General features: G+C 39.4%; 1 protein-coding gene across 12 annotated transcripts in view; it reads right to left on the bottom strand.

The window, feature by feature from the left end:
• The window catches only part of NCKAP5 (NCK associated protein 5), a 505,074-nt gene that overhangs the window by 157,332 nt on the left and 320,550 nt on the right, over positions 1 to 27,192 (bottom strand). For 11 of the 12 annotated variants that reach the window (XM_057407188.1, XM_057407190.1, XM_057407189.1 and 8 more), the window contains one exon: positions 1,925 to 2,015. The exons of the other annotated variant lie outside the window; for it this stretch is intronic. In XM_057407188.1, the coding sequence (XP_057263171.1) occupies positions 1,925 to 2,015 (91 nt within the window). The remainder of the gene's footprint in view (positions 1 to 1,924; positions 2,016 to 27,192) is intronic. 12 annotated transcript variants of the gene reach the window in all.

Below are 27,192 nucleotides of genomic sequence, written 5' to 3'. Positions count from 1 at the left end.
GGTGCTTTAAGCTCCTGGGAGAGAGATGACTTCACTCTGTAAGATAGGTAGGCTAAGGTTTGGGAAATCATCCCAGCTACCACCTTGCAGATTCAAATAAAACCCCATGTCCAGAAGAAAGGGAAAAAGGGGGTTAGACAGCACTTTGTTAGGTGGAAAGGGCTGTTTGCGAAGCTGAATTAAAACAAAGAATTGTTCTTGCTAACATTTAGCTGGGCAGAACTGCCTTGTTTTGTTGGTCAGAAAATAAGCCCAAGAGATTTTACACAAAACACACTACAGTGCCCATTCTGCTGGCTGGCAAAAGGCAACAAATGCCCACCTCAGTATGACCCCAAAGGAGGCAAAAGCAAAACCCCAATCAAATTACCTTTTTTTTTCCAAGAGTTAAAAAAAAAGATGAAGAATACACAAGCACCGAAATTAGAATGACTAGTTTATCTCCCCTCTAGGAAAGCCGCACACACAATTTTAAATTTCAAAAGACCACACAGCTAATGTTTTTCCAGTTTAGTGCCCAAAAGAAAAACAAACCCTCAGTTTGATGGAAAGAAACTGAAGTACTTTTTTGCTTTTCTTGTTGAGAGTGCAAACCCAAAGAAGCTAAAACATAATTATGGTACCACCCTACTGTGGCTTCCATGGTAAGACAGCATACAGAAAAGCAGGCAATAAAACCATTCCAGCTGTCTGTTACAGACAGACAAGTAATCCAGTCAAAGGAGAAACTGATACTGAGCCCATTTCAGAAGACTCACTGTGCAGGAAGTGTGGATTTAAAGTTCAAACCAAGAGGAGGGAACTGAGTTTTATTTTTGAATCCCAAAAGGGTATTGAGTAAAATATAGATGCTTTATAACCAGTTTCTAAAAGCACTATCTTCAACAAAAAGTTTAATTTGTCCTGAAATTAAATTTTACAGGGTATCATTTTAAGAAGAAAAAGTGATTATTTTGGAAGGTTAATCTAAGAGATTCTTTTCCCTTCAATCCAAGCTTAAAATGAAAATTTAATTACAGTCATAAATACTCTTTAATATAAGTTTTGTTTAGCTATATTGCTGTATTTTTGAGCCATCAGTTGTAGGAATGGACTGACACAACCAGAATTGTGGAAGTGTTTTATCTGAAGGACCACTAACCAGTATAGACTTTAATATATTATGTCAGCATTTTATGTCTTCATAAGGAATGCTTATTATGTTTAAAAAGTTACAGGATAGGACTACTTCATTAAGTTCTTTTTTTTTTAAGAATTCATGTGCAGAATATCTGATTAACTGGGATGTACCTCATTCCTTTTTCCAGACACTTAACAAGGCATTCCACCACTTCAGGTTCACCACTTCCAGAATACATCAGTACATTAGGAAAACATAAACCTCTCCTTTCTGGTTCCCTCTGAAAAACCTCTAAAATATTTGCTCTCTTAAATTCTGTCCAGAGACACTCTCTCTGTACCCCAAGTGAAACTGATAAAACACACCTGCCAAAAGCAGCAATAAGAAACTATGAAGCTTGATATGTAAATCTTATGGCAATAAAAATATGAGTGGATAAATTTAAACATCACAATCTGAAGGTCAAGATGTTAAAAGCATCTGTGTTTTCTAAAGATGCTGGAATATATCAATTAAAAATATTAAGTGCTTTAATGACGTCTTCAAAACTAGTTTCTCTGTCCCTTGTGAACTGTGAGGAGCAACAACTGTAGATAACACAATGACAGTAAAAATGAAAAAAACCTTAAAACTCTGGTGAGAGAACACCTGGGAAAATGTAGATGGTACCAACCACCACTCATAAGTATTCGTAAGTAATAAACAAATAGAGGAAGCAATGCCAGACCCATTTATTTCAGCAGTGCAACTTTTGTTTTAAAGAACATTTCTATCACAAGAAAACAGGCAGCAAGTCACTAATACCTGATACACCTTCACGATATTGACAGTTCCCTCTCCATGCTGGCCTGGGGATCCTTGGCTTTGCAGCAGATTTCTCACTGTCTCCTCCATTCTAAAGAATGAAAATATTTATAAAAGTCAACTGTGTGGAAAAAAAAATTAAGAGTTGTATTCAGTGTTTTTGTTCTTTACAAGAGCCTAATGCATCCATGGCTACCACGAAATTAATATTTAAAGACAATCCTGGCTTTATAATTTTCTCATACTCCATGTTATGAATAACACATTAAGGGCACTCTTTCATCTTTTGAATATGCACGGCAATTAGTTGCATTGTTAAAATCCTACTGGAGCTCAGTAACAAAAATTAAAAACAAATGTGTGCAAAAGACATCACCTTGTCAACAGTGTATCCAAACACCATGATAAAATTACTGTCAGTTAGGAACAGAATCAGTCACATTAAAAAAAACCCAACCTGCTGTATTTCTAGCCAGTTGTCTGGTTTGTGCAATTTAGACACTGTCAAATACATTACCAGTATTTACTTTCTGTGTTATATAGGTACAGCAGTGTGTACCAGTACATTTGTTTATAGAGGCACAGCTGCTGAACATTCACCCTTCTCTGCCCTTTCAAAGGGATGTAAAAAGCAAGTGTAGGCTCCAATCTGGTACTATCGTCTCATGAAAACATAATCAACTTCTGTTCCATCAGTGAAAGAAGGAAGGTTTGCATACCATTTTACAAGGTGTTAATAGACACCATCAAAAGTTGTCTTTGATCTACATGCATTCATCAAGCATGTTAAAACTGATAATAACACCAACCCTCCTGAATGGAGGCTGGAGAGAATAGGGTTTTGGTCCTTCACCCAGTAAGACTGCTGAGAATAACAGAAGCCAGCTACAAAACACTGGTCCCATTTAAGATGGATCAGAAATTAAATCCCAAGGTTTTAGGAGATGTAACTGAGGCTGACCACAGATAAAGGTTCTGGTTTCAGCTGGGAAGGGGAAGAAATGGATCAAAAACTGGAGAAGCAGTGATGAAAACAGCAACAAAGATGCTGCGTTTCGTAACAAAAAGTGCTATGTGCCAGTTCCAGGCAAAAGTCCCCAATGTTTTGCCCCACTCCCCATCTCCTCACCTGAAATCTGACCCCTGTACAGCTTCTTCTATGGACACAGTAATTATCCTCACTGCCCCTTTCATGTTTTCTGTTCTTTTCCTTTTAAGCTACCTCAGTCCCTTGACTTAGTTGGAAAAACAGCCCAGCTGGAACAGGGGCTTGAAGAAGGGAAAACTTCTGTGGCACAGGTGTGTGGGTGACATGAAGGCAGGGGAGAGAGAGAGGGATACCTTAAGCCACATTGACAGATACACTGTGTATTAAAACTGACCCTAAAGAAAGAGCCAGTATTCCTAGGCATATCAGGCCAGAAACTGCCTGCTGTTGTTTATTTCTCCTGTGTTTAGGGAAATATGACTTCTGTGTACCATTCACAGCAAATACAATTGAGCAGAAGAATTATTCACAGTATCTTTTTTGTTTGTTTTATTTCTAAGGTAACAATCCAGAAAGACAGCAAATATTAGCTAACTCCTCTGACCAGAGGCAAATAACTATTTTTTACACAAGCCTCATAGTCTTTCTGTTCTTTCAGTCTTATCAGAATTAATGGTATGGGCTAATTTAGCAATGATATGATGTTTTGCTAGCTTTTGTCCTTTCAAGTCAGCCAGCTACACTACTTTTTCTGTAGATGCTGACACTGGGTATTCATTCTAATCAGATGAACACTGACATTTACTTATTCATATGATGGATTTTTGTCATTGATGTGCAGACTTCTACATTGCCAGAATGCCCACAGAATACTTGGACCATCTGTTGACCAAATGTGCATGAAAACAAGCCAGCTCTAATCTCTAGCGCAGACAGGGGTGCAGTTTTTCAGTTGCAGATTGGAACCGTTTATGCTTATAGGCTGACCTTAATCACATGCATTTTACACAGAAGACCAAATCCTTTTGGTTCATATCATAAATTCCTGTGTACTCCTCACTGAAAGATTTCATTTCTTAACATGGTCATCATTTCCCTTTTAAATAACGATGTAATAGGATTCTTCATTGCTGTGTTTATATATGCATACACAGCTCCAGCTCTAGTCCTCCATAATGTTCTTACAAATTAATAAATAAGGAAAAATGGGAGAAGGAATAGATCCAACTATCACTAAAAGCAAGAGTTTTTCAATTTAGGCCTAATAGTATTAGGAGAAAATATAGTCTAGTTGCATACTAGTATCATCAGTTAAATCAGCTCAAAAAAATTATGAAGAATTCTTAAATGCAACAGGTCATTTCATCTTCAGTCAAATTTAGATGGTCTCTTTTGGACAAAAGGCCCAGCCAAAGAGTCAAACAGTCTGTCAAACAGGGACTGGCAAGCGCAGTGTCATGTGGCAACTAGATATACCTCCAATCAGCACTCCATTTCTATGCAACAGAATAATCTTCACAACATGACAAAGAGCTCAGTTAAACACAGTTGAGACTCGTTTTCTTGCTTGCACCTATTACAAAAATGTTTGTAAGAGTTGACAGCCATAAATCTGAACCGCAGGCATAGAGACACTGTGTAGTCATGTCACTATGAAACAGCACTGAGAGGATCTTACAAGCCTTAGTTACCCATCAAATATCTGAAAGAGGAAAGAAAAAACTATTTTCTGTCACAGAAAGAGGTGAAATACGTTTAAAGTCAAATTTACTGTAAAGCTCTGATGGCCCCTGCCCTTGCAGTTTATAAACTGCTTTGCACTAGCACCCCAGTTGTCCATTTGCAGGAAGAACTGCTTAAACAAACACGGTGCAGGATAATAATCAAGGCTTGTTTCTTATGAATTAAAACTTCTGAAGCATGAATTAACGGCACCTTAATTGAAAAGTGATTGTTATATTATGATCTATAATACTCTCCACAGTGACAGTACATGCCAGAAGGATTTAGTATAAATGCTTTTAAAGAATGCAAGAATAGTTGAGCCTCTATAAATTTAACTTGAAATCCCATGTTCTGCTCCCCAGACAAGGCTTCCAAAGGACGTGTATATTTTGGAAGTGAACCAGAAACATTAGGAGCTTTATGAAAGGCTATTTCTGCACACTGACTTTTTTTTTTTTTTCCCCTTCTGGTAACCATGAAAGGTTATCTTCTCTGGGTCATTATTCTAACATACTAGATGGACCCACCCCAACGAAAGCACTTGCTGATTACAGCTAGAATAGCTGTTCTCCACACGTGCATTCTGCCTGCTTGATGGACTATGCTAAAAAAACTGTTTGGCCAAAGATTCTGTGTATCTTATGTAACTACCAAGCTGTTAACAAGCTGCGGAAATGATCTCCAAAGCTCACCATTCCTGAGTCTACACTCTTCAATCACTATTTATGAACATTTATTTTCCCCTTTCATTAGTGTTCTATTTACTATGTCTGAAGCTTCTCACTTAGTACCACTTTTTTTATGTTACATCTATTATTTGAATCGAAAATGAAATTTTTCTTAAAACTGAAGTGTTCCTTTCAATTTTTTTTTCTTTTAAAAAAGGGATTTTTTTTTTTTTTTAGGGAAAAATAAATGAAACCCATGTTTGATAGAAACTCCTGAAGTTTCTTGGCAAAACATCAGTTTAGAGTAGGGAAACAGTCCTCTGGCAGTCCTAACCAAAGGATAAATTTCTTGAGGCATAAACCAGAAGTGAGGCACTCTAAAACCAGATTCTGTTCATAGAATATAAAGGTTTAAGGAATATAAAATATTAATGCTACTGTGGAAAGCACTGACAAGATTTCATCTGGAATACTACTATCTGGAATTAGAATTACCAGTGTTCAGGAGTGACTCATTCAGAGAAGATTCAGTTGAAGAGACAGCTCTGAGGTTATTTAGAGAAATTGAGAGTCTGTTTCATTGTCCTGGGTTCAGCTGTAACAGTCATTTTTCTCCTTCTTAGTATCTGGTGCAGTTCTGTGCTTTCAACTTCAGACTGAGAACAGTGCTGATAACACACCAGCATTTTTAGCCAGCTCAAATACGAAATCCTAGTTGTCCAGGAATTTTAGAAGTCATCATGGACTGGCCAGAGGACGACGATTTTGGAATGTCTCCAGAGGAGGAGGTGATGCGTGCTGAAGAGGCCCCACTGTTTAAAAACTGTCAGAAAGTGAAAAGCAGTATGCCTTGTTTACTGATGGGTCCTTCCGTATTGTGGGAAAGCATCAGAGATGGAAGGCAGCTGTATGGAGTCCTGGATGACAAGCTGCAGAAACTGCTGAAGGAGAGGGTGAATCGAGTCAGTTTGCTGAGGTGAAAGCCATCCAGCTGGCCCTGGACACTGCTGAATGAGGAAAGTGGCCAGTACTTTACCTCTATACTGACTCATGGATGGTAGCAAATGCCCCGTGGGGATGGTTGCAGCAATGGAAGCAGAGCAACTGGCAACGCAGAGGTAAACCCATCTGGGCTGCTGCACTGTGGCAAGATATTGCTGCCAGGGTGCAGAACCTGGTGGTGAAGGTACGTCATGTAGATGCCCATGTACCCAAGAGTCGGGCCACTGAGGAACACCAGAACAACCAACAAGTGGATAAAAAGGGCTAAGATTGAAGCGTCTCAGATGGATTTAGATTGGCAACATAAGGGCGAATTAGTTTTAGCCTGGTGGGCTCATGACACCTCAGGCCATCAACGCAAAGATGCAACATACAGATGGGCTCGTGATCGAGGGGTGGGCTTAACAATGGACACTATTGCCCAGGTTATTCACGCCTCTTTGGTTGAAGCACAAATATGGGGAGCCTTGGCAGATTGGCCATATGACACTTCCACCAACCCGCCAAGGCAAGCGCCATGTGCTTACCATGGTGGAAGCAACCACCGGGTGGCTGGAAACATACGCTGTGCCCCACGCCACTGCCCGGAACACCATTCTGGGCCTTGAGAAACAGATTTTGTGGTGACACGGCACCCCAGAGAGAATTGAGTCAGACAATGGGACTCATTTCCGGAATAACCTTATAGATATTTGGGCCAAAGAGCATGGCATTGAGTTGGGTATATCACATCCCCTACCATGCAGCAGCCTCTGGGAAAATCAAACGGTACAATGGGGTGTTAAAAACTACACTGAAAGCAATGGGTGGTGGGACTTTCAAACACTGGGATACACATTTACCAAAAGCCACCTGGTTGGTCAACACCAGGAGATCTGCCAACAGGGCTGGCCCAGCCCAGTCAGAACTTTTACATACTGTAGAGGGGGACAAAGTTCCTGTGGTGCATGTAAAGAATTTGCTGGGGAAGACAGTCTGGGTTATTCCTGCTTCGGGTAATGAAGCCCTTTTGCTCAGGGACCCGGATATACTTGGTGGGTAATGCTGGAGGATGGGGAAGTCCAATGTGGGCCTTCAGGGGATTTAAGTTTGGGGGAAAACAGCCAAAGAACTCAATTATATGCTGTTGCCTACTATATAACACATCAGCTAGATGCCCATCTCCACCACTCTGGGCTTTGAAAAGAAGATCTGTGCCGTCATGATCATCAGCTGAGAATAAAGTCATGGGAAAAGCCAACAGCAGCAGAACTGTCCTCAGGTCACCGTCACCTGACCCTGACCTCCCTCCGGCCATCATCCCAACAAAGAATGACAAAACCAGATGAGCTCAGCAGTGACCAGATGAGTTCCGCGGTGTCATCAGCAGGCAACAGTCCAACACTGCACAGTCTCTCCTGCTCTGCAAGACTGTTACAAGCAGTGGAGCCTGACATCATGGACTGAATGAATTCAGCAACTTTAGAGGGATCAGTCCATGGACTAAGGAATGATATCTTTCTCTTTTTGTGTGGGTGTGGGTGTATATATATATGTGTGTGTACATATATATGAGAGACAAAAAGCAATGGTACATTTTAAAATATGGGATCTGAGCATGACGTGAATGGTATGGAATAAGGGGTGGATACCGTCCTGGGTTCAGCAGTAGCAGTCATTTTTCTCCTTAGTAGCTGGTGCAGTGCTGTATTTTTGACTTTCAGCCTGGGAACAGCACTGATAACACCAATGTTTTTAGTTGTTGATAAGTAATGTTTACTCTGATCAAGGACTTTTCAGTCTCATGCTCTGCCAGTGAGGAGGGGAAGCCAGGAGGAAGCAGAGACAGGACACCTGACCCAAACTAGCCACAGAGGTATTCCATACCACAGCACATCATGCCCACTATATAAACTGGGGGCAGCTACCCGGAAGGGCTAGATCCCTGCTCAGGTCGGGCTGGGTATCAGTCGGTGGGTGGTAAGCAGTTGTATTCTCTTCCCTTGTTGTTTTCCTTATTATAATTACTGGTGGCAGCAGTAGTAGTTTTGTGTTATACCTTAGTTACTGGACTGTTCTTATCTCAACCCGTGGGAGTTACAGTCTTTCAATTCTCCTCCCCATCCCTCCAGGAGCAGAGGGGGGAAGAAGAGGGGGAGTGAGCGAGTGGCTGCATGGTTCTGAGTTACCAGCTGGGCTTAAACTATGACAGTCATGAGAAGAGACTAAACAACTTATCTTGCTAAACTTAACACACCAAGGACTTACACAGCTATGACTTCCCCAATAGAACCAGTGAGAGAAATTAAAATGGGAAAGAAAACTACACTAATCCAAGGCAAATGACTGACAAAACAAGATGGGAATACAGTGGTTACAAGCATGTTTAGGCTGGAATTAGGATGTTTTTAATCACTGAAAAAGTGAGACTCTGAACCAGCCTGCCAAGTAGAGAACAGGATGAGAAACTTAAACCGTTTTAAACCAGAGTTGAACAGTTTATGAAATTAATTACATATCAGGATCAAGAGCTGAGGACTTGAATTTATGATCCACGGGTCCTTGATGCTATTCCTCCTGAAACAAAATCACTAATTTCTACATAAAAAAAAATTTAGTTTGTCCTGTGCTGTTGAGAGAATACCAGGAAACAAATCCAACTGCAACATACAGTTATTTACGTTGGCTTTGTTTCTGCATGCTTTTCTGGGCAACGGGGGCAGAGGAATCTCTGGAAAGGAGGAAAGAGTGTTCCCTGCCCAGGGAGCAGAACATCAAGCATAAACGCTCAGGCATCCAAGATGGCAGAAGAAAGCTTCCTCTGTGTTTTTGGTGCAACTCAAATCTTGCCTGGAAGCCAAGACCTGCCTGCAAGGACCCACTGAGCTGTTGGAGACTTGCTGTTAAAGCTTCTTGATGTTACATTTCTGACATCTCTGCTGCCTCCATCTCCTGCCTGGCCTCACTGCTGCAACTCAGGGTGTGCACCAGAGAAGTTTCAACCTGACCAGGCGAGACAGACTCTGCTGGGGTTAATGCTTGACTGCTGGGCAGTTACGTTCCTGACTTTCAATTTTCTCAGCGCCATCACCTTCCTAAATAGGCACATTCTCTGTGCAGTCCCCCAGCAATGCTGGGAAATGATCTGGAAACCTGCCTGCTTTGTGCCTCTCCTGGCTCTGTCATTTCAAGTGGACCAAAGACATACTCTATTATGTTGGGGTCCCGCCCCCAAGCACAGATTTTAAGACCATACAGGAATTATCTTCCCTCAAATACACTAACTCAGGGAGGCACGGGAGTTCTTTCAGCCACCTAACTCTGCAGAACCTTCATATAATTCTCACTTCCCAAAAAGGCGTTTCAGGTGCCTCTCACCTAGGTTTATTGATTCCCTTCCTTGAGAGGGGTGTCTCTCACAGTTTGCCACAGCAATTTCACATGTGAAGAGGATTTTCTCTGACCAACCTCTCTGCTGTGCAGGACATGCCTTTATGCCCTGTCTCATTGCAGAGGAAACCCATTCTCTTCTTCAGTTTTTTCTAGCATACCCCTTAGAAGGGTTTGATCTCCCCAGACGTAAAATCTTTCCTTGATAGAGCAAGTTTTCCTTGAAAAAAAATCCTTCCCATATACCCTGATCTTTGATTCCCCTTCTAGCACAGGGAATAAATTCTATAGCCCATGCTCTGCTCAGCCACATCCCACACAGCCCTTTTACAATTCTCCCTCCAAGGGACAGGTAGCATATAGCCGTTCCAGCTCCAGAAGGTGGATGACAGATTCAACCCCTTCTCCCTTGACCTATTTCCTTCAAGATTTCCACAGGTTGGCAGCTACCTTTTGCTAGATGCTATCACCTTCCCTTTTCATCACCTTCAAGCTGAGGTGACAGCATTCGGTTGTTATTTCAAATGCTTGTCACAGGAATTCCTTCAACTTGTTACTGACTCAGAGTCAGTCACAGAGAGGTGTCCAAAGCTTTCTATAGTATATTTCTTCTGCAGCAGGTGATGTTTGTATTTCAGCTTTTTCCTTCTCTTCACGCCAGGCAGCAGGTGCAGGACTCTTTTCAAAGTCTTAGAGAAAAGTATTAGTAACAGATCTTTCTCCATCTTTAGCTTAACTTACTTCAGTGTTACTAGACTTCTTAGGTGGGTATTTTCTTTCAGCTTCTATCTGTCATACAGTGAAGCTTCCTGCCTCTCTCCTGGGCAGTGTGGCTTAAGTCTCTTGACTTACATTTTTACTCACAGCCTCCCTAGAGATGCGGCCTGGGTACCAGCTCCTTGAGCTGTCTGACCCCTCCCTACCACCTGATCACAGATGAAGGACCAGGGCCCCATGTGGTATCTCAGGTCCTTCAACTCTTGGTTCACCTGTGAACTAGCTGATATTTTCACCAACTGGACTTCAGTTATGTCTCTGGGGACTGCAATCTGGCTTTGGTGGCAGACTTCAATGCCTCTGCCAATGCTTCCATCAGTCTCTCAAACCCACAATCCAATCAACTAAAAACTCTGACTCAGCTCCCAGAGATTAGTTTGCTTACTCATACTTAGTTCTGAATTTGAGATTTGGGGTTACCTGTATCCGACTTCTCTCAGCGCACCATTCAAAGCTATGTAATGGACCGAGTTAGACTTTCTCCTTACAGTGGTTCCAAAAACTACGAAAAGGCTTCAAAGTAAACAAACACACACAACTCTCCCTCCCAAACAGATAAAAAAATCCGTATTTTAGATCAAGCATCAGATTTTTTTAAACAGGGAAAATATCAAAGTGGCTTTACAAGACAAAACAGAATCAAAAATCTCAAATCAAACAGCAGTTCCTGTTCACTGCATCCTTGCAGGAGTCTTTCCTTCTACCTCATTTTAGTTAAGTTAGTGGCTCTCTGAACCACAGACTCTACTTACCCTGTCTGGCCCCAAGGACTTCCATTAGCTCTAGACATGGTTGCCTGCTCTCCTCAACTCTCCCCCTGATCTGCAGGCTCATCTCCAGACTGTGCAGTGACCTCCAGTCACAGACACAGCCTCGACATATGCTGCTCTCCACCACGAGCCATGGTGATCCCCAGGACAAAGTGGTCCCTCCTTCCCAGGGCTGTTTTCAGGGCACCTACTGCAGAGACCCTGCAGCACACTGTTGGGCCATAGCCTCAGGTGAGTAGGTAGCCAGGAGACAGACACAAGCTTCTCCAAAGAATTTAGATATTAAAAATGGATTAAACAAAATGCAAATAAAGAAGTGAAAACAGGTATGTGATAAACTTAAAAGAGAACTGACAGATGAGAAATGCTGGGGCTTTAAACCCCAAGGGGTTTCCTCTGCGTTTTCAGTTCTGATTAGGAGATGACATTGGCATATGCCTTACAGCAGTGTGCTTGGTAAACCCTACAGAAGGCACAGTATCCACCCTTAATATTTCAGTTGAAAAATAAAAGTAATAATATCCTTTATAACAGCAACAGAAAGACATATATATAATGTATAATTTATGTTTATTCTTTCTGTTCATCAGTACAGGTGATTATCAATGCATAAATGCCAAGGCAAATTCTCCTGCTGCAGCACCATCATGACCCTTTCCCCGATACAGGCTCTAAGCAGCAAGTTCAAGCCTGTAGCATTTGCTAGCAGCAAATCCAAACTGCCCAAGCCATGCTCCTTTCACATACTCATGCTAAACACTCCTTATAAAAACATACTCAAAGCATATTCAAACTGCTACCCAAAGGGCAAGTTATCGAAGGAAGACTAGCACATAAAAGAAAGTGTCTTGTGCATGATAAGGGCAAATACCACAAGGCCATGCTGGAATGAAACAGCTCTCAAACTCTATTGACATGACTGGAGAAGGATCCTTCTTTTGAGCACCTAATCAGGTGCTCTGACCGCTAGACCATACCATCACTTGAAAATTACACAGAATTTAAAGACTGAGGACAGCCTTTACTTAGTTGAACCACTCACCATTGAACCCACTGGAAATTTTCAATTAAAATAATGTGAATATGTGCCTTGAGCCTCAGATAAATAGGGTAGGATTTTGAAAGACCTCAGCACTGGCATATCACTCTTCCCACACAAGTCTGAATTCTGTTATCATGCAATGGCAGACCTGACATTTCTCTGAAACTGCTCTAACTACCATCTGAGCCAGGGAAAGTTGGAAATGTTTCCATTGTCTCTTTCAGCTACACAGATTTCACTCATCAAACTTATACGTACAGCAAAAAGTTTCTGAACAGCTATAGAAACCAGTGGTAATGTTTATTTCTGTGCTGACAGATAGACAGACAAATGCCATATGGACTGTATAGGTGGCTTCCATCACCAGCCTTGTATATCATTTTGTAAGTTATAGGCATGGAGGATTAAACAAAAAACACTCCAAGACTAAGCCTTACAGAAAAGCTTCTCACAGGCAACTGAACGGATTCATCAAGCGGAAGGACTGTCCCTCCTGCAATTCCCCAGTAACATACTTGGGACCTTAGGAGAGGAGATATTTTCATTAACTATAAGTGGATAGATCCAGACATGTACAGAAAGCTAATTCTCATGTCAGCTTAAACATACGCTTGTAAATTCAAACTCTGTTCATGCTGGGGGCACTAGAAATAGTCACAATATTTCAGCACCAGAAAAATCACGGACAACTATAAAATCAGAATGCAAATATTTCCTATTTCAAATAATGTGGTTTTTGTTTTTTTTTTACTTTTTTCTTGTTTCCTACATATATAAAAGAAATATTTGCAAATATATATAAAAATGGACAAATATATCTGCCAGCTCCTACAAATACTTAATTCTACATATAAGCACACTGATACAGACAAGCCACTATTGCTTTAAGCTACTTATGAGAATGTAAAGTGACTCAAAACTAAAAAGCTCTTATTCGATCCTGAGTCCCAGCTCCAAGGTGGTACCAAGACCACCCTGACATAGCTGCATACATTTCTATGTGTTCCCAAGAACAGCAAAGACGCTATGTGGAGGGAGGCAGCTTTTGTGGGGTTGAAGTAGGTACAAGAGAAATGCAAGATGAAAATGAAGTCTGTCAACAATGAGCATTTGCAGAACCCTCCACAATGCAAACAAGCTTTTCTTACACATTTTCACACTACACAGCCCACCATGAAGCTTTCAGGCTCAGACTGCGAAGTGCTGTGGTAGACAGTCACCTGTGCTGTCAAGAGTACTGACAGCAGCTGGAAGAAAGCTGAAAAGAGGACGGACTTTCTTTTCTCCTTTTTCTCCTGTTTTAAACCTTTCTGATTCCTCAGTCACACGCATAACACTTAAAACATAATTCTTCTGATTAAGTGGCTAATGAGCATGTGTATTATTGCTGTACAGGACAAGATATGATTATTTTGATTCAGTCTACTGAGTAATCATACTGTTAAAATTAAAAAAGTTTCATTATACTGAACACCATTCAACATGCCCTGACATTTTCAGAAGCAAAGACTGAAGTTTATTAAATCCTTGCATTTTTTTCCCTTTAAAATGTTATTTGTGAATTTAATGCTTTTAAAAACCTAACTCTTGATAGTGCTAATAGGACTCTAAATAAACATTCAAGAAACCACTCCTGGTTTCATTCAATAACCTAAATCTCACATCAAAAATCAAATTCACAAGCCAGCACCATCCCTTACCTGACACTATAAAGCCCACTGTAAAGGCCTGAAGGCAAAACTCCTGCAAACCTTAACTACACGGGATTCAAGTATGACAGGAAAGTTTCCCACTTTGAACTTAGATTCCTCCCTCCCCTCCCCCTCTTCCCCTTCCCACCACCCCCACCACCCCACCAAAACGGGTCACCTCAGATATTCACAAATACAGAGAACAGCAAGAAGCAACAGAACACTAAGAAACAATGAGTCTGGTTCCCAACCATGAGATTCACTTTAAGAAGGAAAAAGAAAAGGGAACAAGGAAAAAGAAAAAGAAAAGGAAAAGGAAATGCAAATGGAAAAGGAAATGTGAATGGAAAAGGAAAAGGAAATAGAAGAGGAAAAGGAAAAGGAAATAGAAGAGGAAAAGGAAAAAGGAAAAGGAAAAGGAATAAGGCAGGGACACTTTCATGCCTCTATGTTAAGCATCGTAAAGCATTCCCCAGTTCTTTTCAAACACATTACTCTATCACAGCCATTATCTATTGTATAAAGTAACAGCAGGAAAGAACCACACCAGAATACACACATTTAACATGCCAAACTTGTCACTACTGAAGTCCATCTCTTTAAATTGCATTATCCTGCAGACTAACTGAATAAAAGCAAGGGAATATTGCTGTATGTAGGATTTGTACTGAAAACTGGCTCTTTGCTACATTATATGTGCTTCCACTACTGCCTGCTCCCATTTTCCCCTAGCTGAAGTAATGCAGAATGTTGCCCTTTTATCAGATGCAGCGCCTGAAATCTCACCTCACAGGTTCAGAAGGTAAGTTGTGTGATGCCAGAAATATGGTGAGAAGAGGAAAGGACATTTTGGAGGGATGGTCAGCTATCAACATGGAGAATAATGGAAAATAAAAGGAACAGAGGGAAGAGTAAAGGGATCTGGAAAGGCATACCCCATTATTTTGGCCTCCAAGTTACAGAAACTGGACAAACTAAGAGTTGGGTGAGGGGAAGATAGAAGGAAATATTTACACAAAAGGGAAATAGAGGAAAAAGTAATTTGAGAAAGGAGAGAATGGAGAAGAAGAGAACAGCACAAGAAACAAAGATCAGAAATAAAGATAACAGTAACATAGATATAAAAGAACTCTGAGAACAACAAAAGAAAAGACATGAACTAAGATTTAAGAAAACAAACAAACAAAAAAAAAGTGGAACAGCAATAAAAAAGATAAAAGCAAAGAGAAGTGAAGTGAAAGGACATCAAGACATCTCTAAGGTGGAACTGTTAATTATTTGCAATGTATCGGCATTCCTTTTGCAGAAACAGAAGAGCTGTTATCCAGGACTTCCAGCAGAAGATCGTTTAAGCAGGGTTTCAAGAAGGGTATTTAGTCTAACAACAGCCCTAAATGGAGAATCATCACTCCCTCCTCCCTGTTCAAGCACTCATTCTTTAATCATCTATCTTCAGCACAGCACGGGATACATTTTCAAACCACTCTGCAGGATTTTAGCCACGCGGCTCCCATTGTGTTTAATGGGAATCCTGTGGACAGAGCTCTGTATGCGGCTTTCAAAATGTACTCCAAAAACTCTAAATAATGCACTAGTTGAACATTACCCTGTTTACTTCTTATAGGACATGACTAAAATGAAACAAAGGCTAGGTAATTTATAAAAGTACTACTTATTGGGAAGCTCATCAGTGTTTCCTATGGGGATATTTTTTCATCTGCAAAAATATTTAAGATGACTATCTAGGACGTTTTTTCTCATAATATCTAAACCAGAGAACAAAATCATCTCAAACCACATTTACTTCAGAAAGGAAGATCCAGCAGTTAACATGTCAGCCTAAGATCCAAGAAACTACTCTTCAACACTTCACATTGTCAGAGGGTACTTTTGTGCCTTTGTTTCAGATTTTCCTCTGAAAATTGACGTAACAGTTTCTGTTTCATAACAGCTTTATGATGATAATAAATACCAGTGAAGCACTAATCAAAGATTCAGCAGATACAGAAAAAATGCTCCAATATGAACTCCCTCTCACCCTTCAATACGAAAGCTGTTTCCTTGATGAGGCCTAAGGTAACATGAAAGGGAAATGCAAATCCTTGCCACCCATGCTTGACAGAAGAGCTTAGTTTCTGTGCTCTCACTTTTTAGAAGCAGGATTCATAATAAATCCATGGAGATGCAATTTTAATCAGTTTTCATGCACCTAAACAGTGGATTATATTCCATCATCCTTTAGACTATGAACCAAATAGGCTTGGCTACACGAAAAGTTTCAGGCGACAGATTCTCAACCTTTTCAACGTGGGTAACGCAGAGCAGTATTACTGCAGAGAACAGAAGGCCGGTACATTCATTAGGTGAAACTTTAGCCAAACAACAGCAAACATAACATACAGAGTCTAGTTTCAGAAATGAACATTAGATGTAATATGAGTAACACCAGTTTATTTTAAACTGTTACTTTATCCATGAAGATACTTTGTACTACCATGAAAGAGGAAGACTGCCTTAGGAATACATACATTCATGTTAAGATACCTGAAAATTGGCCTTGGCAAATAAAATTCTTCAGTTGTGAAGCAGTAAAGTACTTTTTGTTGGACTTACGGAACAGACAGTGGACATAAAGGTCTACTATGAAAACCTCGGTAAATACCTGTAACATGACAAGTTCAGCATTTTGCAAGATTCTGAATTTATGTCAGTGGAATGCAGAAGAATTAGACTCCAGAAACTACTCTTTCTAACAGGTTCTAACTGTACCCACATGAATCACTGCAAAATGGAGTAACTTTGGGCACAAGTCATTCCACTGAATTTAACAATTCATTTCATACAATCAGGGCCTTTGTGACTTAAGTGAACAGGCAGCATGTATTTTAGCTAATCTGGTGGAAACAAAGCCTCACAAGCTTGCCTTACTAAGAAATAATTTAGTAGTTCTCCTGAGGGACTTCTTTTCCCTCTAAGCAAGAATCAACACAAAGAAAAAGATCCTTTTGAATCCTTAATTAAATATTATAAGAAGTTGAAAGAAAACAATCATTATCTTATAATACACCATTACAATGCAGGAGACTGATTTCTGAAAAACCAATTTAGATATCCATGTTCAGGAGGGGAAAAGGGCAGTAACAACAAAAAGAACAACTGGAATGATATATGAAAGAGAGGCTGGGCTGGACATACTGGGAATGCAGGGTAAGTGCCGAACAGCAGCATCTCACAGAACCAAAGCTTTAAGAACTCCATTTGTTCTTTAGAAAGGAAGAACAGTTTATCTTTATCATGAGCAAAAATGCTACACATGACAGAGAATTCTATGAATGTGATAAGAACCCAAGTCAGGTCCTTTTATATCCACTGCTAGGTAGGTGGACTCTCAGACAGATAAAAAAAGGAAATATAACCTGTGGTATAAGAGACATCTAAGACCCCTGCTTGCTTGGTTACAAAGTTAAGCTATGTCTTGTGACACAATTATAATAATTCACTCAGGTTTTAATGTGGTGTAGTTAGAAGGAAGAAAGACTGTGTTTATTACAGATGTGACCCGGAAAGCCCAAGTCAGCATCCTGCCCGCCTGCTGCCACAGACAAGCTGGGCAGAGGTCCACAGAATGCACTCAGGCTGTAAAAAACCAGCCAAACCTCCCACTATGGATCGGCAAGTACTTTGGAAAACACAGTTCTTGCCAGCCTAGTTAGCTTTAGTTAGATGATGAGCAATACGAGGCAGAAGGAAGAAGAAAGTAACTAGGAAAAGTCATACCCTGCTAAAAATTGCATCTGACCCAATACTGGCTTTGCATGCCCACCGGTGCAGCACTTATAGAGGAGATCTATCTGGTACTTATCTTCACAGCAAACACAATCCTACTTGATGCAAATGCAAACAATGTAATCTTGCAGAAAATGTGATACTGGCAGTGACTGTGAAATGAAACTGAATTATCTTAGATCATCCACATTCACTTTTTTTTTTAAAATAACTGCTACAATGGTAATTTGTAAATTATTCATATTTGCCTCCTTTATTAGTGTCTTCTAAAGAGCACTTTTATTTCTAGATTATTATAAAATAAAGATGCTGACAGTCTTTTTATGAGCACAATGCTAGCACAATATTTTTATACCTTTGTTAAACTCATTGCTAATGATTCATTTCAAAGTAATTTCAGATTACTGAAAGGAAATATGATAGATTTCTTTAATCTTTATCATCTTAAACCCTCATTTGCTGTTCATGCCACTAAGCACATCACGTGCTTTTAAAAATCACTGGGCCTGCAAACAGCGTAAACAAACCTGCTAAAAAATAAATGTATTTTTTGGAAATGTAAAAATTATAAATCCAACAATATCTGCAATTGCTGAAGGAATATGGTAACTCATTTTACAGCAAAGGCCACATTCTTGTGTTAAGATGAGGCTTTTTTTTGTTTTGACATTTACACTACTGCATTGCCAAATAAAAATAGTCTAGTGGGAGGAAAAAGAGACAAATCTGTATCTGGTGGAGTGATCAATTCCAGCGTTTGACTCCTAACAGTATTTGCTGAAGATAAATATTTTAAAATTTGAGCAAATACATCTGGCTTTTATAGATTATATCCACACCTCTGAGCAAGCGGAAAGCTGCTGGATTTTGAACTCATTTGGGAGCAAATCTTTCAATCTATCACTGATGAAAAATTACAGAGAGAAAAAAGCTATTGTTAACTTAAAATGTAAGCAATCATCCACTCATTTTATTATGATTATTTCTTATGTATCAGAGGTCACTATTTACATCTCACTCCTTTATGCAGACAAAATACGAAATCCATGGTTTAGCTTCATCTTTGCTCTGTAATCCCAGTATTTAAAGAGTAATGTAAAGGTGAATTACAAGGTAATTTTCTCTAAGCATTATTGTTTTTTGTGACCTTCCCTAGCACATGAACTGTACATGCAGAACTGAACAGAAACAAAAATAATAAACAAATAAGAGTTAATTGTTTGTACTGACTTAGTGCCATGACAGTATAACAAAAAAAAAAAAAAAACAAAACAGGCTTCTTCTAAAGTTTGGAGAATTTTTTTTTTTTTTTGCCAATTGTATTTGCAAGTAAGTGTGACAATCCTAATAAAGTCAGAAGCATGCATGATTGGCTATTTGCCATGTTGACTAAAATTTACCACAGTCAGAACAAGCAGCCAGTCATTACACAGAGGGAGAAAAAGCTATGGATGGATACCAGCTGCACCAACAGATTTAACTGCTAGAATATCCACAGACCTGTTACATTTGTCATACTCAGCATTTAACACGTCTGCCTGCATATTACTCCTGAGAGTTTGTTTTCAGTTGAGAAAGCACTCAGATTCCATGAAGAACAGCGATATAAAACCAGGACAGGTAGGTAATGGCAATGCAAGGCCACTCCCAGACAGGCAATTCTAGGCCTGTAAAGTTGCCTGTCTTTTTACACTAAGTCAGACAGCATCATTCCTTACACTATGCTACTCATGGTATCTAACTTAAATGTAAACTCAGAGCACTTAACACTTGTGCATATCTCTACACTGCTGCTAGATTACTGCAAACTACAGTCCAATGCACCAGCACTGGATGTGTAATGTCAGTGGTGTAATCACCTTCCCTCGGCACTCCCCAGCAATGCCAGATACAGTCACCACCAGTGAAGTGTGACTGGGCTTTACATGCTTTAGATACACCTGGTGCCATCCCTACAACACACAACTGGATTAAGACAGGAGTTGGCGTTGTGAGTTCAGGCTTCTCGGTGAACAGGGATTTTTCAAAGGCTGCACTATTTACAGCAGGTCAAAACCATAAGGCAGGCTTATGGATTACGGTCAGTGGAGAGTAAGTAAGCCCTGCTCTACCCAGCAAAGTGTGAAACAGCCTGTTTCAGAGCTTTAAAATAAAAAATTAAAACCTCTAGCTCGCTAGGATATAAGGTGATAGATGACCTACATGGCATCTGGTGGGAAAAAAAATATTTCAATTAATTTAAAATTTTACAGGATTACTACATACAAAAATGGGCAATCCAAAAGGCTTTTCTGATCAAAAAGCCAGAACCACAGCTTACACACCCCTCTCTGACAGGTACTTAAGGAAGAACAAGGAGAAATCCTGACTTGAAATTTGCTTTGATAGTAGCAGCCTGCTTGGATCGGATTTTTATATAAATTCTGGTACAATGCCAAGTACTTTCTTAATAGAAACAGACAGTTTAGAGAAGTGAGGCAAATTTACTTAGATTAATTACACACGATTTTTCAAAAACTTCAGAAGTGGAAGGAAAACTGAAACAGCTCACCTAACGTAAATCAGTGTGTGCAAACCTCTCTTCTAGTATTGCTGAAGAGAAGAACATCATCTACAATATCCATATAAATTAATGTTGAATCCCTGACTACAATCATTTTGTGAAAAAAGAAGTATCTCCTTTTAAACTGGGTTTTAAAAACACATATTCAGTATAGATCTAGGATATTGAACATTTTATGACATAATACTGCAGTGGCTTAAAAACACTGGAATGTGTTTTTAAATATATGGAAATATATTTAATATAATGGAAATATATTAAATATATGGAAAAATAATTCATTTTTTAACAATTAAAAGGGTATTGCCAGTAGAATGAACAGGTCTCATTCAGAGAGATGAATGAGACTCAGAGTCCAAACATGCATAAACACTAGGAATCCATATACAAAACCTGATTTGAAAAAAATATTACCAGTGCTATATGAATGTGTAGTAGTATGTAAATGTGAGAGTACTGTAAATGTGAAAAGATGATTTTGAAGAAAAATATTTTTAAAACGGGCCTTTATTCAAGTTATGGAAGCTGAACTTAAACCTTGTTAGAGAACAGCCAGCTGCAAACATTAATTACTTTTAAAATAGATGGGAAAATTTTTATCAATGTCTATTTTTTCACTTGTGTTTATTTTGTGATGCAAAGTTTGGTTGAGGTTTTCAAGCCATGTAGACAGCACAGATTATACTGAAGTACAACACTCATGCTTTATTAAAACTCACCAGTATATGTACTAATGAATGGTCACCTCATATAAAATTTATATATTTCCGTCCACACATTGCATAAATTTAAGATAAATTGCCATATATATATAAAAATGAATGATAGCTAAAGTTTTATGAAGTATAAACAAAAGGTCAGTAGTGCTTCACTTCTGCAAGATAAATTTGACATTTGGACAGCGCTGTGAATTGCATCCAGAAATGCAATGACCAGAGAATATAAGCTGCCTATTAAAAAAATAAGCAAAAAACACAGCAAATCACTTTCATGTGGACTTCTTAAAACAACAAAAGCTAATGCTTCTTTCAGCTACAGCTGATGGTGTATCATCCTCTAGAGAATCATGAAATCATTTTTTGAGCCAAGGTCTTTTGATAGATTTTCAATACCATTTGTATAAAGACTTTTAATATGACCTAGCAATACAAACAAGAATTCTTTACTCTAGTGGTGCCCATTTTTGTCACTTTTCTTTTCTCAGGAGGTATCTGTGCCCACCACCATGAGAAGGCATGCCTTCCTGTAGCAGTATATCACAATTCTGCCATACATCCTATGTATAAATATTGACAGGAAAATGCATTTAGAAAAACTTTTAATAAAAAAACACACACATTAGAAGTGTATTTAATCACACATATCTTTTTGTTGTTGTTGTTTGAGGGTTTTTTTGTGAGTGTGCCTGCATTTAGGTCTTTGTACTTCACAGTGTAACTGGAATAACAGAGGAAGCCGCTCATGTATGTTTTTAAAATAATTGCCTAATTCAGGCCATCTCCTAGAACACAAGCCTTAGTAAAGCTCAAAACAGGTCCTCAAACAGGTCCTCATCTTTCTTCCATGAGAAGTTGTTCAATGCTAGAGTTGGACAACTGAACAGCTATATTCACACAGCGACTACTGAAGAAAAGGACAACATTCACATACAGTGTGAGGTGTCCTTGCCAATGGCAGGGGGGTTGGAACTAGATGATCTTATGGTCCTTTCCAACCCTAACTATTCTACGATTCTATAATTCTATGTGCACATTATCAACCTGGCTCCTGGGTTTCCATCTTGGTGCCCTATTTTTCAATCTCTATAGAAGCTTGGTCCCTGTGCTAGATTACAATACCTAGTCCTGGTACTGCTTCAGACATGAAACGCAGATTTAATTTCCTGAAATCCCAAGCCACGCTGAATTTTCAGCTGAACTTAATGTTTAATTAAAGGAAAAAAATGGCAAAGAAGAGGTAATTCCCATGAATGTAATTTTTAAAATTCAGCTGGACAGTTTTCCTTAAATATTTTGACTGCTCAGGTTTGGTGTTTTAAGAAGTCCATGTGAAAGTTTAGAAAATGGCATCTCAGAGAATTATCTTTATTTTCACAAGAATTTGTGATTGTACTTTCTTTTTATCTAAGAGTTACTGACAGTATATCCACCACTATGGAAGGCAAGCTTGGGGATTTTAATGCAATATTTTTCTAACTTCTGAAGTAGATAATACATGCATAATTTAGTTAAGAACACTTAATAAAATCTATTCATAAACTTCAACACCTTATTCAGAAGATGCTTTGTCAGCCCATTCTGCATTATCCTAAAGATTTACTTTGATTATCACTTTGTTAATCAATGTATTATTATGGGTCCAGTCAAACAAACACTGGAGTACAAATTTTCAAAGTTTACACATTCACACTAGTTTAACCAACAATTCACAGTAATTTACAACTTGTTCCTTTTTAAACAGAGAACCTTCTTTTATTGCTGACTTGTTTTGTTCTATACATTCCGTTATGAACAGAAACACTCAGATGTTACCCTTAAGGAGCACTACAGAAGTGATCACCAATACAAAAACGCTGTAGAAAGCTGCTACCTTTTCTTACATGTCCAGCTTTCACTTTCATAAGCAAGTATTGATTACTTGAATGTTAAGAAAAAAATTTACTAAACAATGTTTTAAGAGCTTGAATGCATTTGAATGCCCCATTTTTGGTCTATTCCCCTTCTGCGGTCACAGGGTCACACAACCTTCCCCAAGTCCCATGCACACAACAGAAAAGAATAAAAGATAGATGGAATCAAGTGGATATTGATAAAAACTATGATAAAAGATGACATAAGTGCTCCAGAAATACTTCCAATGTCATTAATTTTTCAAAACTGACAATTAATAGAGACGCAAGATCTACAAACTTCAAGAAGCTCTAAAATTACTGAAACCTTTTGTATCAACCCTCCTTGTGGGGAATATAATCAAATAAATTCAGTTGTAATTACATGGGACTCATATTCAATTTATCTTTAATTATTTGAAACATGCACACACTCCAGGAAAACCTCATTAAGATGGCTCAGCCAGTTTGTTTTCAAATGGGACCGGTAAGTCAACATTACAATTATCCATCACAACAGCCATCCATTCACTCTAATGGTTCAGAATAATCAGTTATTACAGTCAATTCAAACCAGCAAGTAATAATGAAGAAAATTGTTCTCCAGTCATGTAAGGAAGACCTGATCTTCCAAGGGAGAGAAAGACACTGCTGGAAATTTTTGTTTCCCTTGCTGTCTCCTACTTTTCATTTAGGATAGCACATTATGTTGTGGGGATGTTATCTCCACTGTTCTCAAAAAAAAAAAACAACCTAAAAATTAAAAAGTAGGACTTCAAGTTCCTTGGATTCCTACTGGAAGCAGAGTATTGCAATAAAAAAGACATTCTGACCGCAACATCAACAGCAATAGGTTGATTTTAGTACACAGCCTATCTGTAATACGTTAAACAGCAATGCCTTTCTATTCTGCCCTAAGCAACAGCACAATCAAATGTTGTTCAGAAAAAAAATCCTTCATGCATGGCTGTTACATTTTTCCTTTTCTTGCCTTCTGTGTCTCCCTCTCTCCATCTTAAACATTCTGTTTCTCTCTTGTAATGCAAGATTTAACTGCTGCAGAATAAGTTAGTGTTGATTAAGGGAAATTTTTGAACAATGAAATAGATTTTTCTTTTAATCTAGGCATCTGAAGATGCAAAATATACTTCTTTTCCCACTACTTGTGGGATATTTTGATATTTTTGTAATATCAAAATCATTAGCGTATTAAATCTGCTGGATGAAGACAACAAATTTAACAAGACTTCAGGCATGAACAGGAGCCCATTGTACAAAAACACTTCAGTGAAGTCACACAAAGCTAAATCCTGGGGTTCAGTGCTAGGTCACTACACAGCTTTTTCCAGTCCAAGTAAACAACTGAAAAAGAAATCAGCAATATCTGAAAACCTTGTTTAAAATCCTTATTTAAAACACAGTTAGTGAAGCCAGCTTTGTCATGGAACCCCTCTCTCAGAAGTATCACCAGTCATACTGCTAACGTATTATTTTTTCCTACAAGAGTTGCAACAGACACTTCAAAAAAATTATTTATAATTAATTTCCCCAATTATAATGAATTCTAAAAAGTAGTTATTTTAATTTCAGACTAAAATTCACATTGCATTAAGACAAAATAGTCATAGAGCACTTCACTATTATTAGTTGGTCATTAGCTGTACAGGCCAGTTCCTAAATCTCATTTTCGCCAGTTCTTGTATGGAAGCTCTCAGCAAAGTTTTCTGTCCTTGATTTTCACTTTGTATTAATAAGTCATTGGCTGGGATCCATTACAAAAGCTCTTTTTTTTTGCCAGTCCCTGCCAAGTGTCAGGGAGGACATTTAGCTTCTGCAAGAGTAGCTGTCCTGAACGAGAATGGTGCTGCTAACAGGTGAAAAAGCTGTGGAAGGTCTGACTGAGATCAGAGGAATGCACCCAGATTAAGGCTGACGTTTCGGGTGACACAAATTTTCTACCAAGGCAAGTATCTTGCAATAGCTTTAATTTTTATTTAGAAGATAAAAAAAAATACGGGTTTATGTTTTTCAACTTAGAAGAACAAAAAAAAAAAAAATGTCTGAAAGGCAAAATAGAATCATTGAATCATAGAATAGTTAGGGTTGGAAAGGACCTTAAGATCATCTAGTTCCAACACCCCTGCAGGGACACCTCACCATATTACCATATTACCCAAGGCCTCACACAACCTGGTCTTGCCAGGGATAAAGCATTCACAACCTCCCTAGGCAACCAATTCCAGTGCCTCACCACTCTAACAGGAAAGAATTTCCTTCTTATACCCAATCTAAACTTCCCCTGCTTAAGTTTGAGCCCATTATCCCTTATCCTGTCACTACAGTCCCTAATGAGGAGTCCCTCCCCAGCACCCTTGTAGGCCCCCTTCAGATACTGGGAAGTTGCTATGAGGTCTCCACACACCCTTCTCTTCCCCAGGCTGAACAGCTCCAACTTTCTCAGCCTGTCTTCATATGGGAGGTGCTCCAGTCCCCTGATCATCCTCATGGTCCTCCTGTGGACTTGTTCCAACAGTTCCATGTCCTTTTTATGTTGAGGACACCAGAACTGCACACAATACTCCAGGTGAGGTCTCACAAGAGCAGAGTAGAGGGGCAGGATCACCTCCTTCGACCTGCTGGTCACGCTCCTTTTGATGCAGCCCAGGATACGGTTGGCTTTCTGGGCTGCAAGCACACACTGAAGCTGGCTCATGCTAAGTTTCTCATCAACCAACACCCCCAAGTCCTTCTCCACAGGGCTGCTCTGAATCTCTTCTCTGCCCAACCTGTAGCTGTGTCTGGGATTGCTCCTACCCAGGTGTAGGACCTTGCACTTGGCATGGTTAAACTTCATGAGGCTGGCATCAGCCCACCTCACAAGCGTGTCAAGGTCCCTCTGGATGGCATTACTTCCCTCCAGCATATCAATCGAACCACACAGCTTGGTGTCATCGGCAAATTTGCTGAGGGCGCACTCAATCCCACTGTCCATGTCAGTGACAAAGATGTTGAACAAGACCGGTCCCAGCACCAATCCCTGAGGGACACCACTTGTTACTGGTCTCCAGCCAGACATTAAGCCATCAACCACAACTCTTTGTGTGCAGCCATCCAGCCAGTTCTTTATCCACTGAGTGGTCCATCCATCAAATTGATGTCTCTCCAATTTAGAGACAAGGATGTCATGTGGGACAGTGTCGAATGCTTTGCACAAGTCCAGGTAGATGACATCAACTGCTCTACCCCTGTCCATCAGTTCCGGAGCCCCATCATAGAAGGCCACCAAATTGGTCAGGCAGGATTTCCCCTTAGTGAAGCCATGCTGGCTGTCACCAAGCACCTTGTTGTTTTTCATGTGCCTTAGCATGCCTTCCAGGAGAATCTGCTCCAAGATTTTGCCAGGCACAGAGGTGAGACTGACTGCTCTGTAATTCCCTGGGTCATCCATTTTCCCCTTCTTGAAAATGGGGGTTATATTTCCCTTTTTTCCAGTTGGGAACTTCACCTGACTGCCATGATTTCTCAAATATGATGGCCAGCGGTTTCGCAACTTCATTTGCCAGCTCCTTCAGGACCCGCAGATGGATTTCATCAGGTCCCATGAACTTGTGCACGTTTAGGTTTTTAAGATGGTCTCAAACCAGATCCTCTCCTACAGTGGGCCTAAGGTCTTCATTCTCACAGTCCCTGTGTCTGCCTTCCAAGACTTGGTGTGGTCAGAGCATTTGCCAGTGAACACGGAAGCAAAGAAGTCATTCAGAACCTCAGCCTTCTCCAAATCCTATGTAGCCAGTTCTGATAGCTACAGAATTTTTTTCAATGCTTATATATCTAAATTCAAACACTGCATCTTCCCCAGTGACATGGGAATTGTGACAAATAATAGTAGACTGTAAATTAAATAACTGTTCATACATCTACATCACTGCTACAGATGAATTTTTTTAAATACTTTTAGAAAGCAACATACTGTAAATTAGGTACAGAATAGCTTTAATTTTCTTCCATGACTGTGTGACTGAGTAATGGTTTTGTGAAGCACTAACATTACCCCATAGTAACAAATTGTTAGAAAATAAATATACAAGTACTTAAACTAAATATACTGTAACATATACAGTTAATAAGGCTCAGTAGCTAAGTAAGAATACTTATTTCTCCACTGCACTTATCATCTCTTGTTACTATTCATGTCATTACGTAGCCATAGGTCACTCAAATTCATTTTCCCAGGGTTATTTTATAACCTTGCAGGTATCTGAAGCAGGCATAATAAAAC

Source organism: Pezoporus wallicus, unplaced genomic scaffold (assembly GCF_028554395.1).
Source record: "Pezoporus wallicus isolate ANWC-B61680 ecotype Strahan unplaced genomic scaffold, APGP_CSIRO_Pwel_v1 contig_4166, whole genome shotgun sequence".
Classification (NCBI taxonomy): domain Eukaryota; kingdom Metazoa; phylum Chordata; class Aves; order Psittaciformes; family Psittacidae; genus Pezoporus; species Pezoporus wallicus.
Note: the sequence above shows the minus strand (reverse complement) of the source record. Positions and strands in the feature narration are given on the sequence as shown.